Source organism: Anopheles funestus, chromosome 2RL (assembly GCF_943734845.2).
Source record: "Anopheles funestus chromosome 2RL, idAnoFuneDA-416_04, whole genome shotgun sequence".
Lineage (NCBI taxonomy): Eukaryota > Metazoa > Arthropoda > Insecta > Diptera > Culicidae > Anopheles > Anopheles funestus.
The window spans coordinates 10,201,151-10,221,732 of record NC_064598.1 but is presented as its reverse complement, the minus strand read 5'-3'; the positions used below and the strand labels follow the sequence as shown (position 1 = coordinate 10,221,732).

Here is a 20,582-nt window from a genome sequence, read left to right as displayed (position 1 = left end):
TAATATTGATACGCAACGCAAACATCAGCACCGTTCACTTTTGGTGGATCATATATCATCATGGGCAAAGTTTTGGGCAGAGCCGTTGCCGTAGCATTTGGCTGCCACCCGAACACCAACAAACGGGTGCGCTGTTTATTTAGGCAGCACGAGTTTGTTGAGCGATGAGTGTGGCAAAGCAGCCAAGCAAATACACATTAATGGAAGCGATGGGGACCGGCCACCGCGTTGGGTGGAAGGCGAATGAATTCTTCACCCTACCCCGCTCGGTGACTGTCTTGCTGAGTGGTGGGTGTTTTAAGCATTTGGAGGGCGGTTTCATAATGCCGTGCGCTGAATGCAAATCTTTTATTTGCTTTGCGTATACTTATCCCCGATCCCTTTTCTTTGCACGAACAATTAAGGAGAAGATATTTGGGATTGTTTAGAGGAAAAGTTGATCAACCGAAATGAGTGATTTTGTTGTTGTTGTTGTTTTTCTTCGTTTGCTGAATTAATTCAATGATGCTATGTGAAACAGGATTTCCTCTCCAAGTGGAACATTATTTGTTATGAAACTGTTGTAATTTATGTCATAATAACATATTTTTCTCTTTAGATAAATTTACAATACCTTACTTGGTAAAAGCTTCTCTTGTTTATGAATTATTGTGGTTAAAATAAAAACATCTCTATATACAACAACGTAATGCTGCGGAAGCAACAACCCGATAACAGTTCAATTATGTTTCTAAAGTACATTAAAGTTTTGTAATCAAATGTGAAATATTTAATATTTTATATAAAACCTTCAAATTGTGTATAAAATTATTGGCAAATAGCTCGTAAAACAAAAAAAAAACTCAACAATTGTTCATTATAAACAGATTTTGCAATCATAAAGAAAGGGTTACGATTTATGAAACATACAGGGTTTTTCTATTCAGTTTAGACTAGCCGCACACTTTTTCCTGCTCTGCGCACTTGATTTTTGACGCGGGTAGGCAAAAAAACATGCTGCTTGCTAAAAATCAAGTGCGCCGAGTAGGAAAAAGTGTGCGGCTAGTCTAAACTGAATAGAAAAACCCTGTAAAACGACGTTGAATCGGATAGTCAAGGTACCAATCCTTGCATGATAAATGCGCTGCATTCCTCATAAGTTGTTTCTTTAACTACTGAGAGACGTTGAAGGTCCGCTCGTCTGTCTGGCAGATCGTTGGATAGGTGGAAGTAGCTAAATAGCTTAAACGATTCCACCATTTGTTACCGAGAAATTGTCGAGTAGTGGAAAAGAGGATACTGAAAATAAAGCTAAAGCACACACACACACATGGCCGACCGTTGGCTAGCCAGTGTGGTTGTAAAGGAAACAAGACGTAGACGGAAGTCTTACCTGTGCTGCTCGAGCAGAAGAAAATAATCATCCACAAGATGCACAATATGTGTGCCTTCGTCATTGTCATTTTGAATGCGCTCATCCACTCGTGGGGAGGGAAAAACTCCGTGTTGTTCCTCCGCACGCGTGGGTACGGCTCTCGTTGGCCGTAATCTGTTCCGCTTCCTGTTTCCTGGGTGGTTCGTTTCTTTCGCACGGCGGTCGAGCCAGATAACGTTCACTCGCTTCCGGCCATTCAACTCGTGTGCAACCGTTGAGCACAGAGGGTAAGAACGCCCGGTTTAGTGTTTTTCTTCCGTGCTAACCTTCCGTAACTTCTCTTTCGCGCAACTTTCAAGCGCGCGCGCTCGCGCTTTCGTTGCTCGTTTTACTGACACTGTCGATTGAAACGGGCATTCACTCGAGAGAATAGTGTGCGCGAAGATAGCGAAATGGGCGCCCCATTTGCATACGGCCAATTGCACCGTTTTCCACCAGAAAACCACCGTTTCGAGGTGCTTTCTATCTTTCGCTGCACTGCATCTTGGGAATGCACTTGGTGTCGCCGTCTGCCTCACAATTGGCAACCCTCCGATGGAAAACAACACTCACACACAGGGACACTGTAAAGGTCACACGCATGCACAGACGGCCCCATTCGCACCACCCGCATGGTGGTTCACTGGCTTTTTTTTCTACACCCTTATTTTTTTGGTTAGGTTTTGCTCACTTTTACTTGCCCAGGCAAGGTGCTGCTGCTGCAAACGTAAAGGGAACACTCATCCTGCCACTTTGCATGATCAAAGGAAAGTTTGCTGCTTTTCCGGTTTTCTGTTCTTCCTTCCTGTTTTAACTCACTATGTTTTGGGGGTTTGGGGGGCCAGCTTTAACTTGGTTTTTATTTCCTGCCGGATGCAAATGCGCCTTCCGTTACTTTCAAGCACGTACTGCACTGTGGTATAATGCAACTTGGCTAACACACACACACACGGGCTAACACACTACACTAGAAGGAGAAGAAGAAAAAGGAGAAAAAACAAAAAAAAGGAGTTTGAAGCGATTTGATTATTTTTGCACACGGGCTGAATGTAACGTTGCCGCGCACGAAGACGTTACTCGAAGCGGTGGAGATCGTGTTCTGGCTGTGCGCTGTACGCTGAGATTCACGCTCGCAGGTAAGTACACTTGTTTGCGTCTTCGTATTCGATCCAACCAACTGCACTGGGTAATGGTGGGGCTTTCGAAAGCGGATGGTGAATTATCCACCGCTCGTAAAAGCACACTACACGGTTGCTCTACAGCGTGTGGGACCATGTGCACGTGAGATTGCACACAACCCTAGCAATTAGGATTCCGGTTCGCTTATACCGTTTTCTTCCTGCACGATGGAAAGATGGGCTTTAGATAGAGAGTCTTCCACGTTACTTGCTCACAGAATGGATGCCGGAAGGATAATTTCTAACACTACCGTATGCACACACACACACTTACACCGATAAGTTTGATAACCTTCAAAGCTTTCAGGTTTTTTGGTATGGTCGTCGTTCGTGTTTGTGCACTGTTTTAGGTTTTATTTATTCCTGCCGTTCGCTTTGCAAAAGGATTTTGCTTCCACCAACTGTTCTTTTGGGTTTTGTTGGAGCAAATCCTTGGAGAAATGAAAATTGCTACTCCCACTTCCGGGATGTGTCCTGCGTCTTTTTTTTCTTTGACTCGCTGTTCTTCTGTTTTCAGTTTTGTATCACTCGCATCGCGCTTCGTTGTTGTTTGCCGCTTTGAATATTTTATTATTTTCACCTCCTAAACTCTCGAAGTCTAACCAGTTCCGAATGAACGTTAAAGGCGAGTTCCAGCGTTATTTCTTCCACAAACATACACACACACACATACAGGGCAACAGTTCACGACAGTTTGGGGTTATTTTATTTTTTTACTCCCATATACCTGGAGTTTTTCACTCTGGAGAGCATAAACTGGGAGCTAAATCTCATTTAAAAAAAACCAAACATTTCGGTCGCTGGAGGGATACTCCTGACTGGATTAGGATAAGTTTATTTTCGCCTCACTAAATGATTCATCCAGGCAACATTCCCACACGCACTCATGAACATACACACATACACAAGTGAGTCACAGCCTGAACGGATCACCCGGAGCAACCCGGACGAACGGTTTTTTTTTGTGCTGGTTGGGTGGATGAGTCCAGCGGGAGATCAGTTAGAAACCAACATGGCAACAGCCGGAACAGCACCATCATCTTCATCTTTCCAGCAATCTACGCTTTATGTTGTGCACCCCTCGGTGGGTATATTATTGTGTTTCTTTTATAACCACTCCGATTCCACACAAGCAACAATCGACGCCATCGGTAATCTGGTTGCCGAGGGCACTGTTTCCAACACTCTCAAACTCAACTCAAAGTAGGTAGTGAACTATATTTTATGTTTTTGTTTGGTTTTCTACTAATGCGAATCTTTCTCTATATGTGTGTGTTTGTAGCCATTTTTTGTCATCACCACACTAACCACGCAATAACGCCCGGATCGGGATGGGACCTAGTTTCGCGGAAACGGATTGCACTTCCGGCTACGAATGCAGCACGGTTAACGATTGTCAGCACTGCTATCGCTTCCACTCAAATCCGCTGCAATCTCGGACGGGCCTCGGGACGGCCGCCCTGTGGCTTATCGGTGCGAAACGCTAAACGATCACTAAGCCAACCTGAACCTGGCTAACGATACCTTGGCACTTGTGTGCTTGCGTTTGTTTTTTTGCTGCTGTTGTTGTAGCTTTTCTTCACCCCGGCCAATTTGAAGTCACTTGTGCAGCCGAGCTGGGCGTGTGATGCATCCGCAAGCGTGTTGCTATCGATCGTTCGCTTCTCAATTTATTTCACTGCCGGTGGGGCAGTTGGCGGCACGACACACGAACATAAAAAAAAAACCTTCACATTTCCAGCCAGATCGTTGATTGAGCTCAACCAGGACAACGGGCTAACGAAATAGGGAAGAGAAAAATGAAAGGAAAATGTAGGTTAGTAAGCTGGTAGCTGATACAAACAAGCGGCTGGTGGATCACGCTTTCCCGGTGCACTGATGGGTGTGTTTGTACGATGAGCAAATTGATTGGTTAAATGAGAGGGTCTTGTTTGATGAGTGTGCGAAAAGGCGAAAATGATCATGACGGGATCCAGGGTTGGGGGTACAGTCACAGTATTCGTTACGAAGCGGATGCCATTTTTCTGCCAATATTTGATTCACAGTTGTATTCGTATCATTGCAAATATGCGACTGGTGTAGGATAGATGTGAGAGAAAACAAATACAATGTTTTGTGTATCGTTTGCTTTCAAGAAGATTTGATTTTTGGGTTGATTTTATCAAACATATTTTATTTCAATAACATCGATCAATATGTAGAGGATCATTTCATAAAACAAATGGGCTGAAGTTTTAATGGGCAAAATTAAGTTTATTAAAGTATTTCATTTTATTGTAATCAATATTCAAGCAAGTGTTAAAAGGCGAGTAATGGAAAAAGGACGAAATTCGGTATTCCCACGAGAGGAATAATATTTCTCGCTCAATTTTTATTTCTAACCAAAAAATGTTTGCAATTACCAACTCACTTTAAAAATAATTTATGAAATAAATTAAAATAAGTTCCTTTAATACAGCAAAATATTATATAACTTTTCATTTAAATAGTCTTTCTTTAATGTTCCCATACAGTATGACACCTGTTCTGCTTTATAGTGGTACGCCCACACATTTAACGCTGAGCGAGTGTTTACAATTATTTACCGTATATACACAGCTGATGGAAGGTGCTTTTTCATCGCACCATAAGAAATTCGTTTCGGTTACTTTTTCCCAGACTTCATAAGTAAAAGGATGGTGCTATGATTTTTGTACTTCATGTTTGATTTTTCCCGTTCCGCGGATGAAAGAATTTCCTCGACAAGCAAAAATCAACACGTCATCCAAAACACGACCCAAACCGGTATATGTGCCTGTCTAGGTATGTATTGGAATCCGCATAACCGTGGGTTATTACATCAAACAAGCAAGTACACGAAACCATTTGCTAGGCGAAACATTGGCCTCCCTCGAAAAAAAAACCTTCGCTGAAGATTAAACTCGCATAGACGTGCTTATGTACATCAAACGGATTGGAGCAAATGTTTCTCATCCACCCGGTACCCGAAAAACCCAACCAACTGTACACACACAAACACCGCAATAAAGATGTAAAAACATTTGCGTAACGAAAATTTTAAGCATCCTTGTACGTGTTTGACGGTATGCTATTTGCCGGGTGCCCTGCTGTCGCATACGAGCTGTATGTCATTCCACCAGCGTGCCTGTGTTCCTGCCTGTTAGACAAACGAAACGCCAAGTACACGTGACTGTGGGAATACGGGTTGGTTTCCTCCAGTCCCGGTACCCTTGTCTTCTGTCAAATAGAAACAAAAACACTGCTAGACATCGTTGTGTGTAACGTTGCGATGGAAAGAAAAGCAACGAATATTTACCACTCGATGGAAATGTTGGAAAACGCACACACACACACGTTGCGCGCGGCATATGATTACGCTTTTATGAATGTCAAATTTTCCTTCGACACGCAATGGGTCTTCGATCGGGGTACGACTGTCAGCATTGGAGATGTTTTGTCATAAATTATTGTTGAATTTTATTTCACTCCGCCCCCAACCATTACCATCGTTGAACCGTCCATTACATGTTCAATTGTGTTTGCCAATAAATTAGCTTAACTGCAACGGAAATAGAATGGAGATGGGTAAAAGGCTGGGAATGTACACACACATGGGCTAACAATACAAGGAGGATAAAAAAAACATGGGGAAATTTGGAATGAAATTGATTCCATAGTAGTCTATGGGGTTGCTTTCTCTAGCTCAACAATTTTTAGAATTTTCAATAAAAGATGTTTTGATCAATGTTTTTGAATTGTTTTTCCTTGATTGTACTGTAATGTACAAAGGTTTTCTTGAACTTTATTGTAAGTAAATTGGATGGAAGTTTGTGATTTCGTAATTGGGAACGTGTTCATAATCAATAAATGCTAGAAATCGTAGTCCAATAGCCCTCTTGAGTTTGTTGAGACCACATTAGAAGAAGAATCTTCGTCAATCGTGGTGTATTGGATCAGGTCAGGCATGTCAAACATACTGGAAGTACGGGTGTGATTTATGAAACCCGACATTCTACCTGGAAGACCGAATTTGACCAGGGTAGACTTCTAACTTTTTTTTAATGAAATAAAAAAACACTGAATCAACACTTCAGAAAAAACTTTGTATAAAGCCATATATGAAACCAACCTCGCTTAAAAATTAAAAGAAAGTTAGTCCGGAGTTCTAGATTTGATAATTCCTATTTAAATAACTCTATTCTCTGCCTGCTTTATTTAAAATTCGTAACTCCACGAACCTATGTAGATCAGTTCAACTTTACCAAGAGACTTCCTCATGTAAACAAGGCCACGAGCCAGAATGATTAACTGATTTGGTTGTCTTTGGTCACCTAAAGAAGTCGAAGAAGAAAGTCCATAAAATAGCAAGGAATTTCACCGCAAGACAAGCGAAGTTGTTTATATAAATTGATCAAAATTTCAAATCATATACACAGAAACTCCAGTCACTAAACGCTATCACACCCCAAGACAATGTTAAAGATGATGACGGAACAGTTTTACTGCAACGTCTTTCATTAAGTGTCACTGAACGTTAAAAGCAGCCCGACTTGGCAGAAACGGTTACGCAGAACGGTTGACTTATTTTTATTAATTACATCAGCGCCAATTTTTCCTCTCGGGTCAGCTTTGCAAAATCATTGCATTTGTCACCCGGTTCACCAAGGAGATAGCCGTGAGGCTGTTAACTGTCCTCGAAACGAGAACATTTTTGAACAGTCCCCACACTGTGTCCGCTTGGTGTTGGTAGCGTGGTTTCCCTGTATTTGTGATGTGCGGTCGCGAACGTGACATTCCGAAACGTTCCAACAATTTTCGCTGATGGTGATGACCAGGTTTGGGAACGGAACCGAACCAAATTCCACCCCGAACGCTTACTCATCCACCTCCATCCGTATCGTTAAGTAGATCCGATTTCGATGGCGTTTTGACGAATTGCTGACCGAAGCTGAGTTCTTTACGGAAAAGCCGACCGAGAACGTGTTGCGATGCGAAGCCCTCAAGCACTGGTGATGACATTCCGGAGCATTTCGTTCGATATCGGCGTGGACTCAACGCGAAAGCATCACCGTGGACGTGATCATGAAGGGCGCTGTCAACTGATTGGAGATGATTGGTGATTGTATTATTAGATTTTTCCACCCAAAACGAGCTGCCGGGTGTTGTTCAGTGAAAATGTATGGAAGAAAACTGACAACTCACACGTTTCGATGACACTGTCAACAGAAATCATCGGGTTCAATTGGAAAGCTTCCGGGAGAGGGTCTCCGGTCCAATGATACTTCGCACGCTTATTCGGGTTCTTGTGCAAAATGGGTTCTACAGATTGTTATAATTTGAAATGTATCTTTATCGAAGTTTATCTGGAACAATAATAAAAATACATAAAGAAAGAGTAAAATTATGAAATTGCTCGAGAAAAACAAAACACTCTTAAGACATATTTGTTTCAAAGTTAGTGAAATAATTACGACAAGCTAAAGTTTTGTTAATAAAACAAGATAAAAGTTAACTTTCTCTGCCTTCTCTTTCTGATTAATTTGTTTCCCCCGAAAAGCTATCAGTTCTACCTCATTAAAATGGTTGTTTTTCCTCTGTTTCTCTTATGCTGCTAATCATTCATTATCGGTTTGATGCAATTAGCAAAGTCGTCGAATGTTTATTGAACTCACTGCTTACGATTGAATGAGTTTGCTTGTTTTGTTTCAGTTCGCAAAGTCACACAGTACACTAAATCAATCACAAACTCTCTCTCACGAGACGTTGGGAATGGAAATGCAAGTTGTAGTTCTACAGCATTGCAGAATGTTGCAGAAAGTTCGACAAGCAAATGGCGCGCGCTTCACCAAATTCGCAAGCCATTGACTTGGCTGTACGAAAAGGCTAGAGTTTTGTACGTTGATGAATTTCGTCCAATCTCGAGTAGATCGGTTAGTTCATTTTAGGAAGAAAAGAGCGGTTTTTTTCGTTCGTTCTCCCCGAATGCATCACCAATAAAGTTGTTCGAAAAACTCCCCCCGAAACTTATGGCAAATCGATGCGCGCGAATAGACAAATAGTTAAATAACAAGGCAACTTTCTTCGAAAACAACATCCCCATTTGTGGGTTTTGTGGCAAGTTTTTAGTTCGAGCCGTTCGAGCTAAAAGTTTTGAATCCACCCAAGTGATCGCTGATGCATTGTGAGCAACTTTCCTTTCTTTTTCTCGGGCTGGGAAAAATAAACCCGCGGGAAGAAAATCACACAGCCGTTTGCCTTTGCCCGGCTGATGCTTATTTATTTGATCGAGCTGAAGGAAACACGGGTGGGTGGAATAAAAGGTGGCTTTCGAGCAGATTGATTTTGGGAGGTTGTTTTCTTTCGTTGATTGTGAGGCAAAAGTTTTGCCCAAAAACTATTGACAATCGTATGCGGTATACGGTTTCGGCGATGTTCCGCGTTGTTTCTTGAGCAGTTGCAACTGCAGGGCTCTGAATATAAGACAATATGGCTACCAGAGCGATGTGGCGCTTAGACTGAGATCTATGACAATTATACTTCGCAAACAGGGAAACACATCAAACCGAAAAGGTTCAAGGTTACGCTTGGTGGATAAAGTTGGTGGTGCCACCATATTGCTATGCATGACACACTCGGCTAACACTTCATTCAAACCATATTGGTGGCTGAAGGAAGAAAGGCGAAAAAAAGGAAAAACAATAGCAACCAGTCAAACAAAAACGGCGCACCAAATGCACACAAAATGTATGTCGCCTAGTGCAATAGTTCTGCTTTGTTCGTTTGCCATCGAGCGCAAACTGGGTTCCCTTCTTGAGGTTCAAAGTTTTCCATACTTTGCGCCTGTTGGCAGGGTGTAGAGCGTTCCTTCGTCCTTGGTCATTACCACCTTTCCACGAAGAAGCGTATTTCCTTCGAAATAGGCACCACGTCCCAAATGGTCTTCGCGTGTGTGTGAGTGTGTCTTTTTGTTTTGTTCCTGTGTTCAGCAGTGCACCAGCAAGCACTTCGTTATCATGCCATGAAGTTCAGGGCAATGGTGAAGTTTTCCATTTCCAATAGTGGTGGCAGATGCCACCATGTTTTTACTACCACCCAGTAAGACACTGGGTACTGGGCTCTGCCTACTCTCTGTCTCACTGCATATCGGTAGCTATCCCGAGCCCCCAGTCCCTCCCGGACCAGTGGCAGTTTATTGCAGTTGGTGGAGTTGCGACAACACAAATGCGGCGGGAGAAACGGAGTCGTGAAAGTATGCACAAGAAATAGCTCTTAGCTCGTTGTGTTTTCTTTTGTGCTGTGTTGTGGGCCACTATTCTTTCGCGCTGGCACACACAGGTAAAGCGACGTACAATGTTGGGGCTGGGAAGAAAGTCGCAAGATTTCGCATGATCGCATTGCAACAATTTACTTCCTTCTAGCGTCCGGTGTGTACAACAACTTTTTGATATACTATTTGCCCTAGATCTGCAGGACCGTAGCGCCTGTAGAGACCGAGTGGTGGAATCCATTTTGTCTTACAAAAATGGACAATGGTAAGTCGTGGTGGGGCGAACAGAAAATGTAACGTTTTATTATGTGAAAAGGTGAAATGGAAATAGGGTCGGATTACGCGACAATTACCTCCAGTGCGTTTTATTTCACTTTCATGTAGTTTTGCATTTGGTTTGAAATTTCAATCTCCTTTCTGTTTAAACGGTTAAATAACTAGTGTACATTAATTTAAAAAAAATATTTTTTAACATTACAATCAAGAGAAACTGTTTCCTCTTGACATAATTATTGTTTGCTGGCCCGGAACAACCACAACACGGAACACCACGGAAGGTGGATCAACAAAAGTGTGTGTTGTTATTTTTTTTTGCTGTTAAGTTTTGTTTTGTTGGTGTGTAATTACATTATGCCGACAAAAACAATCAAGCCATTTGTGCGGCCATGAGCAAACACGATTGGCTCATCCAGACTGCTCATGGCTCAAATGTCCACCGCATAAGCATGTACTGCTGCGAGACAGCTTTTGCTATATGATCAACTTTTTCGCACCACACATTCACACCACCCAGGGCAACGGAGCACAATTGGCACGACACACACCCCAATGCTGGGACAAAGTTTTGCGTGATGAAAACAAAACTCCCAGCCCCGGTACATTGACATCGGGGGGTTTTCGCTTTATTTTCTGGCAAGTTGCTATTTGGTCAAAGTTGCAAATGATTGACACTGACGTTGGTCAGAAAGTTGCGCCGCGTAAGAATAAACTCAAACTTCCACCCTCCCTCTATCTCTCTCTGGCACTCCCTTAAACCCCTTCTATACCCTTCCTTTGGAAGGTCCACATGGTCCACAAATATAAGCGTATAGTGCGATTTGCTGCTCTTTGTCGATGTGTGACTGTTTCGTTTGTCGTGCCTGTTTGTCTCGTTGGTTGGTTTCGTTTTCGTAAACAATTTGTAGGGTTTGGTTTCCTGTGTTTTTGGTTTTATTATTGTTGTTGTGTATTTGTTTCGGTTGGGAACATTTGCAACATTTATGCTGGTGGTATCATATTTATACGTTGCATTATTTCATGAACGACGAGCGGCAATGGAAGTGTTTGAATGTTTCAAAAAAAGGTTTTACTTGAAGTATCAAGTTATTTTTTTATGTATTTTTATTTTCAATAATTCGTCCAGTGAATTCACATTCCTTTTTTTTATATATTCTATCCACTACCTTTTCAACACTCCTATTTTGTTTGACAAACAAATCTCAAATTATTCCTATGTAAACCCTTTCTCGAATGAAGGCGAAAATGTAACCGTGAGAGTAATAAAAAAGGAACAGTAGCGAATTTATAACGCATCGCGGAACTAAGGTTGCATCCAATGTCTTTCCTCCTCTCTTTTCAGGGGGTTTTTTCTTCCAATAGAAGCAGAAAGAACGAAAAGAAAAACGAAATCAACCAAACATTGCGTCCCATCGTTTGTGCATGGATGCACACGGGCGCTATAAAATTCATAGCTCATCTATATGCAAAGATGCTCCCGGTTGTCACAGTCATCATCATATTGACTTGTTCATGATGTTTGAAGGCGTGCCATCTTACGCTTGTTTATTGTAGAGCGTGGTGAGAAAAAACCCCCATCGCCACAACCCCAAAAGCGATGCAATAATCAACAGCTTAACTTGCTCAACTGACTCTGAATCGATGTAGCAAAATGTGTGCGATGTACTTTTCGCAGTTAAGTTTGGCTTTCGAAGAAATTGAACAATAGCGTTCATTTTACCGAATGCCATTTTGATGCTGGGGATGATCAATTATAATGGGAGTTTAGACGAGGTTTTAGTTTTTTATTCTTTCAGATTACTGTTTATCAATATTTTTTATGGATGACAATACTTCAACTCATTATACGACTTCATAATATTTATACATACTCCAGGCAAAATAAAACTAAAATTTTCCGCAGTTTCCCAAATCCATCTAACCATTTCAAACTATTATTGGTGACCTTTTTTTTCTTGGAGCACCATATGTATCCTCTCGCTGGAAACAATTTGCGCCAAACAGTTGATTTATTAGCACCGAAAGCAAAACGGATAAACACTCCAAACGGCCAGAGCGCGTGCACTGCTTTTGCAGTGCCAGTGTTAAAAATATTCATAGCCTCATTTAGGACTAACAAGCACGAAGCGCCTAGCAGAATGTGCCCCATCCTTAATGGGGGCCAATTTTTCTCCCCCAAAAGAAATGGTAGCATGGTAGCAACCGAAAAAAAAGGAAAGAGAAAAATATGCCCACCACCGACAGGGCACAAAAGCTTTTGGCCGTTTGTCGGTCTCCAGGGGAGGAAGAAAAAAAAGGAAAATCGCTTCTACTTCGTCCCATCAGCATTGGTGGCGCACATAAATAATCCATTCGTTTTCTGTCATGCGCCTAAATGGAAGCAACTTATCTGGTAATTTACTTCTTATTTATATTCCCACCAATACGCACATTTCCGGTTCATGGTAAGCGTTTGCCGTGGCAGCTTTCTTCGATGGTTGGGCGAGGGTGAGGAAAACAATCACCACCTTCTCATCACCTGCTTTGGAAATGGGAATGGGGGGAGGATGAAAATTTTCATCCGATGGTGGTCTTGCGGTTGTTCTTTTGGTACGCCTTTCCCTGCTTTGCCCATTGCACAAATAATGTCACAAATGATTTACGGAACTTGGTGACAAATAATAAAAAAACACAACAACATAGGACACCCCGAAACTCCATTTGAAACTCCATTCCCGTATGCTGGATGCTGGTTTGTTTGGAAATAGAAGGAGACCGGTACGATACTAAGCCCGGCCCTTTTTTCCAAAACCCACCATCCCTGCAGTGGATGGAAAAATCCAATACAGCGAGTAAAAATGAAGCCAAACAAGTGAAAAGCGCCGGATTGGAAGCGCCGGTTTCGGCAGTACGCGGCAAACTTGTCACCGCTGGTTGAATCGCTGTGAATCGTCAGTGCCTGGTGGCGCACGTTTTCGCTCGAATACCATTTTCCAAATTATGATCCGATGATTGATGGCTCGTCAGACCAAACATTGCCCGCAAATCGGTCCCGGTAACGTCCTGTCAATGTGTACGTACTCTTCTGCCGCCATATAATAGGAGGAACATCACAATGTACGATGGATGCGCCTGATGAGTGATGGTGATATTGGCGACAGAAGGGGTATCAGGGTGTCAGTATTGTCCTGTACCGGGTTAAACTTCCAACATGCTAAAGCTAAACGATTGTCATCTTTGCATGGAGTAGGTGTTAGTAGTGCGTGAAGGAAAGGCCTAAGATAGCATCCCTCAAATACGTGAGACGAGATAATTACAAGCAAATAATTAGAGTTAGGAAATAAATAAGGAATCATTGAAGACTTTAAAAAAATACTGGAAAACTATTCAATTTCACGATCTGTGATTGAATTAGTATAAGCCGTAATGAACTTTGCATGTAACAACACAACAACATCACTCTCATTGACCTCGTGTGTAAGTTGTCAGTTTAATTTTATGCTACAGCGCCCTATTGTATGCCATAAAACGGGGCAGTAATTTATCTGCTGCTCTCCATACATACGACGTTTGACCCGTTCGGTTCCTAAACGGTTCCTACGTTTGTGAAAGCTCTGTAAGGACCTGGACATATCCTAATGCGTTGCGTTGCATGCGTACCGTGAACCGACAACATCACGCATCGTTCCGAATGGTACCGACCGATCAGTTCTTCATTATTTCCACTCCTCATCCAATTTAACCCTCGCTCCCGGATGTATTTGTACGAAATTTAGCGCTCATCCTAGCCATGGCAACCAAGGCCACACGCTGGTAGCGTTCCAGCACGTACATGCAACGTTTGCTCATCCGAATAGGCCGGCGACCAGCAGCGTACGGACGTACGGGATCATGTTAAGTAGACTGGAGAAACCGGAGCATTGATTTATTGGAAGCATAATCATACATCACAGTGACGGATGGGCGTCGTCGTCGTCGTCGTCGTCGAGTATCTCGTGGATCTTCCGCGCCGCTACACTAATATTCGCTTTAGTTCGTGCAGAGCATGGGCCGCGATGTGAGGAATGATGCTAACAATTTTTGACATACGACGCGACTCAACCGAGTTCTGAGTTTTGCACCGGCTGGAACGGGGATTGCCACGGATCGGGTAGCATGGCACAGCACCATGATGCTTTCATCCATTCGCTCCTATCGAGCGAACGCATCCGGTGGTGTACATTACCAGTGGGTCGTGGTCAGTATGCCGTCAGTGTGGTAGCGGCACAGTCAAAGTCATTATTAAACAAATTGACTTCAAACTTGTTCCCATGGTCGGCAACCAAGCTTGTGAGGGCGGAAGGTTAGCTTTCGGATAGTACCATGAAATACGAACAAAATGGCTGTTGATATAAACAGGGCGCACGGGCAAATTTTCAGCCGCATATCACGTGTACGATCTGCCTTGAACAGGTTCCGAGAAATATAAAATTTCCTCATCCGAAATAGTAACCCGTCCGGGGGAGGTTCTTTTTTTTTGCTGTTGTCGCTGTTGTGTCAATCGATCCGTTCGCGTTGATCCTTCGCCGTGGCAAGGCTACACCCTACGCTTTTGACATTTAACACATTGATGGATCGTTCGTAGAGTAACCAGGGTAACAAATATCCGGAGAATAAAGGCAGAAGGCAGAACCAAAAGCAATGAGAAGAAAAAAAAACACACACACACTGCGTATGATTAATTTTGTCTCCGAACGCACATGACACACCGGGCTCGAGTTCAAAAATCGCAACAACATTGCTACTGATACAACTGGTAAGGTTTCATGCTACAGGCAAACGGTAACGGATCGTTCATAAAAAATGAAATAAAAACATCCTATCCAACCGATCGACCTACGCGTACGCTTCAGTACCGCTACGGATACATTGACGGAGAATGTAGAATATTGGATGCTTTGCTAACGGAGTGTGCTTGTGCCCGGCGGAAGGATGAGCAAGGGTGGAATATTATGCCATCAGTTTGCTATTGAATTGAATACCGACCCCTGTAATATCATTGATGAGACAAGGAACAAAAGCGAAACCCCGAAAAGGGCTTTCGGTGGGGTTGGAAGGAAAATTAATGTTTCCCACCGTTCGCACAACCATGTTGGAGGAGTGGAGTTATAACCTTCGATAGGTGATGATGTCTCGTTTTATTATCTTTTTACAAAAGCGGTCATATTTTTCTGACTGGAACCAACCCCGGATATGTGATTGCATTAAAAACATATCTTTTTGGGTCATTTTGAAACGATAAGGTTTTTGCAAGGTTTCAGCACCTGGAACGGTGCCCGGTGGGACGGGGGAGTTGTTTTGGGAAAAGGTATAAGTATTAACTGTCCATAAATCGGTTTGAATAAGATAAAACAATGCTTTTGTGATGGCGTACACCTGCGGAAAGATTCGATCAGAAAAGTGTGGCTCAGAAACATGGGCCAAATTGCGATGGGTAAAGCATTTAAATTTTTTCTTCTTTTATCTGGTTTTGACTTGGTCATATTGGTGCGTTGTTTAACCAAGAAGGTTTGATTTTTTTCTTTTTATAATAATTTAATCCATCTCAGTATTTATGCATATACGCTTTTTATTTTACAATCTTTTCCTTGCGTATGATAATTTAATAAAGCTGTCAGCACTGCCGTTGGATGAGCGATAATAATCACTTTTAAAGAACCCATCCCCATTAGTAACATCTGGGAGTAGTAGTTTGGCAAATGTTTGAACGTGTTAGTATATGGAGGATGTTTACCCGTAATCAGAATTTTTCACCATTCTTACTTGATTAATGCCGGTGTCTATGATTAATGACTTGTCAACGGTGATCCGAAAAGTTTGATAATATATTATGAAGCTGATGGAGGACCTCCAGTCGAAACCATGTGTGCCTTGGATGTACTCATATTATCGGAAGTTTGGAAATTTGGAAGCCATTTTGTTAAACATAATGATATATTTTATTATTGTGAAAGAAAAACGCTCTTTAAGAAGTTATAAAAACAATTGAATGAAATGAATCATTTTCAAAGATAAAAATAAAGGTAAATCCGGTGTTAGTTTACTATTTAAAAAACATATTTCTCATACTTCATCCAACCGTACTAACTACTAAATTAAAATAAGGCAAATGAATTTAATATTGCGAATACTTTATTATCTGCCGCTATCACTTATTCCGTTTTTTCCTCCTTCTGTTCGGGCTCTGGAGCAGCAAAGCGGAAAGACAGCTCCGAGGCAGCTTCGTGTCCACCGTAGCCGCCATGGTGTCCATAGCCATGTTCATGCACTGGGTGGCAAGGTACCTTCGCTACTGATGGGGCGCAACCGACGAGCAGGTTCGATCCGCACTTCACTGGTGCTGCGTGGCCACCGTAGCCACCGTGGGATGCCTCATGATGTGCGACGGGGGCCGCGTACGAAGCGGATCGATAATGCATCTTCTTGTGCTCGTATCCACCGTGATGTCCATGCGCTTCGTGTCCGTAACCATGTTCGGCGTGGGCCTCATGTCCATGTCCGTGGCCATATCCGTGTGCTTCGTGCGCCTTGTGTTCGTGACCATGTCCGTATCCCTTATGCTCATGACCATAGCCCTTGTGCTCGTGTCCCTTGTGCTCATGGCCGTATCCTTTGTGCTCGTGGCCATAACCCTTGTGCTCGTGAGCATGTCCGTATCCCTTATGCTCGTGGCCACCATGTCCGTATCCTTTGTGTTCATGGCCATAACCCTTGTGCTCGTGAGCATGTCCGTATCCCTTATGCTCGTGGCCACCATGTCCGTATCCCTTGTGTTCATGGCCATAACCCTTGTGCTCGTGTCCGTATCCTTTATGTTCGTGTCCTCCATGTCCGTAACCCTTGTGTTCGTATCCATAGCCCTTGTGCTCGTGGCCACCATGTCCCTTGTGCTCGTGTCCATAGCCCTTATGCTCATGGCCACCATGTCCATAACCCTTGTGCTCGTGTCCATATCCCTTGTGCTCGTGAGCATGGCCGTATCCCTTATGCTCGTGGCCATAACCCTTGTGCTCATGTCCACCATGACCGTGTCCCATGTGTTCGTGGCCATATCCCTTGTGCTCATGACCGTATCCCTTATGCTCATGGCCACCGTGTCCATAACCCTTATGCTCGTGGCCACCATGTCCGTATCCCTTGTGTTCGTGTCCATAACCCTTGTGTTCGTGTCCGTATCCCTTATGTTCGTGGCCACCATGTCCGTAACCCTTATGCTCGTGGCCTCCGTGTCCGTGTCCCTTATGTTCGTGTCCATAACCCTTGTGCTCATGACCATGTTCGTATCCCTTATGCTCGTGAACCTTATGTTCGTGACCGTACCCGTGCTCCATATGTCCACCGTGGCCCTTGTGCTCGTGACCATATCCGCCATGCTCCATGTGTCCGTAACCGTGTCCCTTCATGTCGTGATGTCCGTGACCATGACCACCATGATGTCCACCGTGTCCACCGTGTCCACCGTAGGAACGCTCGAACGCCACCGCACTGTCCACTGCACTACTCTCGGCGTCCTGGTCCTGATCGCACACCGTCCGCATAACGCCATCATCTCCTAAGAGTTCGGTACATGCAACTGATCGCTTCGACCGAGAACTAGCACTCAACTCACTACCTTCGTCAGGCTCACCATCGGCCGCATCCTCCTGTACGTAGTTGCTCATCTGGTTTCCTTGTACCAGCGCCTCTGCCACCGCCGCATCCTGCTCTGCTTCTGCTGCAACGGCTACCGTATCAGCATGAGCATCCGATCCGTCCGCGCCTTCGGGTGTTTTCACTTCCGCCGCTGGTCGCAACTCTTTCTTGTTCTGCTCGGCATTGGCAGGCAAATGCTCTACGTTTGTGGGTGCTCCAGTTGCTAGATGCACCGCGGTAAACACTACACCCAGCACCACCAATACTGTGACGAACTTCATCCTACTGCACTACACTGTCTCGGTTAGCTCCGTATGGTGGCAGCACCGATCTCGAAGCAACAAACTCAACTAGCCGGCGATCAGCGATCGGCACTGTATTTTATTGACCGTTGATCGAACATCGTTTGTATGCAGTCAGCAAAATTAGGAGAAAAAAAACAAAAGACAAAACATAACCACCTGTGAATCGATTCGGCAGCCACATTGCACCGTGTTTTCGATCGCTCAATTGTTTTCCTCATTGCAAGCGTCATCAATTTCTGTAGAATGAATGTAGGGCATAATTGTTTGGTTTCCGTCATTGCTTTAAGTGCAAAAAGTATTTGCTTATAAAGTGTTTTCTGTTGTCTTCCTTCGTAAGGTTTTTCATATAGTTCCTACAAAACCTATAGTACGAAACTATTAGTAAAATGAAGAATTGCAATTTTATAAAAAACTGTACTGTTAGTAATTAAAGCTTCACCGATTGATTGATCAATGTAAGCCACTGGAGATAACAGATCTTAAGATAATAGGTCATTCTGAATGTAAACATACATTTAGTGGTTGTTTGATGGTTTCTCACATTTGAAACTTATAATCAGATATCTTCTTGTTTACTGCTAGTTGCTCTCAAATTCTCAAAGAGTAATATTTTCTTACTAAGTTATGCTTTGAACTTTCAGCACTTTATTGATCACTTACATGTAATCAAGCATTTTAGAAAAAAGTGTGAAGACTGTTCGTTAAACGTAATTAGCTGTTGGTGCGTAAATGTTTCATTTCCTATTTATTGGATCGTCTTTCAAAGGGTATGATTTACGCGTAATAGATTGAGAGACAAATTTGATTCATTCCCTAAAGCCCAAGGTAATTCTAACGGGAAAATACGCCAGTGTGTCGAGAAACTGCAAATTTAACACAAAACGAAATAATCGTTGATTTTAGAGATGTAACGCAACACCAGCGCTTTGAATGTTGTTGCATGCATTCCAGAAATGTGATGCGATTAAAATTGCAACCAGAACGGCCTTTTTTCTGCTGACGTTGCGCTTCCATTCAGTTTTGTTTTTTCTTTGCGCAGGCCCACATTATAAATTTGTTTGTTTGTTTGTCTACTGGACGGTAATTGAGTTCACCGACGGCCATAGACCCCACACGTTTTGTCGATAGCTGACGTTTACTTGAACGTTTCCGAGTATGGCAGTAGGAAATGTGGCATCGTATTGGGCTTTTTGGAATCAAAAATAAAAACATTTAATATCGTATTTTTTTTTCAAATCAATATGAAAACCACTTTCAGTAAACATGTTCACTGAATGCTTACCAAAGTGAATCGATCTTCTTGTGGAACGTAACTCGTTTCGTGTTTTTTTTTATTTTTGTTGCTTTTCCACATAATGTTCTGCCTTCGTCATCGTCTAGTAATTTACTGCCTAATACATTTGGTAGAGCGGAACATGAAAAATTTGCGTGCAATGCTAGAAACAGGTCCGTGGCAATAAAGCTTACCGACCTCAAGAAGGTTATCGTCTGGCTATAATGCAAAGCACCAACCATTGCCAGCCGCTGTTGGGTTTGGGAAAAGTTTTCCACCAAGCGAACGATAAACAACGAGCAGAAAGCTCATATGTTTTGCTCGCGAAACTTGCCTTTCCGCTCGTAATTGAAGGAAGTGGTAACAATTTTCAACTTTAATCACCCGAATGGCAGCCGCCAGCGATAGTTCCACCTGTGCGCAAAAAACCCCAATAACCCCAAAACACTTAACAAGGTCCAGTACACCATTTTAACCACCAGCGTTCGTGTCATTTAATGGCGTACACGAAGCTACCATCACTAATCGATTCTACCTTTAGTGTGTGAGAATCCGGCAGCTTTTGCTCGGGATTCGGTGTTACCTTCCCACGTGCACATACGCCGTATGCCACGTACACGTAAAATATGGAGCGAAAAAAGTGGCAGAGAAAGGGCCGGACACTCGTTAACGACACCTTGGTGCGATAGTAATGGTCCAGCTGGGTACATCTCACCTTTCGAATGGACATGAAATAGTTGCAATGCAGTTTTTCCTCCTTTCCATCAAAGATACATGAAGAATGACGAATAAGGAAGCTTTATTTTTTCCAGAAATACAAATGTGGAACACGTTTTTTTTTTCGATTAACTCAAAAGTTCTAAAAAAATCGCTGCCTTCCTAAAAAAATAACGCGCAAAAAGAACGGTTCCAGAAATCACTTTAACCTCACCGTTCAGCCGTTCAAGATGCTTGGGCAAATTGTTTTCCAACCGTGTAAGAAAATGGTAAATTATAAAACGGATCAACTTCCAAAGGGTGGGAGGTTTTGATTTCACACAACAAACGGATCCTTGAACAATTCGGCAAAACCCATCACTAACCCGGTTCAATTTCGTACACCCATACGTTTCGTGAAAAGTTCGTCCTCTAAAAGCACACACACACAGACCTCCATTCGTAAACACCCATTTCAGTATGGGCGGTGCCCTTGCCTAGTGTTTGCGTATGAACTGTTTCCGAAACTCATTAGCAGTAAATT

The 20,582-nt window shown here is 42.9% G+C and overlaps 2 protein-coding genes across 15 annotated transcripts in view; both read right to left on the bottom strand.

Moving 5' to 3' along the window:
* LOC125764703 (uncharacterized) overlaps positions 1–20,582 on the bottom strand; it is a 178,594-nt gene that overhangs the window by 69,293 nt on the left and 88,719 nt on the right. For 8 of the 14 annotated variants that reach the window (XM_049429224.1, XM_049429226.1, XM_049429221.1 and 5 more), the window contains one exon: positions 1,373–2,360. In XM_049429224.1, coding sequence (XP_049285181.1) covers positions 1,373–1,457 — 85 coding nt within the window. In that variant the 5' untranslated portion in view covers positions 1,458–2,360. The other 6 variants (XM_049429223.1, XM_049429232.1, XM_049429229.1 and 3 more) reach the window with 5 other exon arrangements.
* Positions 11,262–20,506, bottom strand: LOC125764696 (histidine-rich glycoprotein-like). Its single transcript, XM_049429204.1, has 2 exons — positions 17,745–20,506; positions 11,262–17,684 (listed from the first exon to the last, which is right to left on the bottom strand). The coding sequence occupies exons 1-2, from the start codon at positions 18,043–18,045 to the stop codon at positions 16,285–16,287; spliced, it is 1,701 nt and encodes a 566-aa protein (XP_049285161.1). The 5' UTR covers positions 18,046–20,506; the 3' UTR covers positions 11,262–16,284.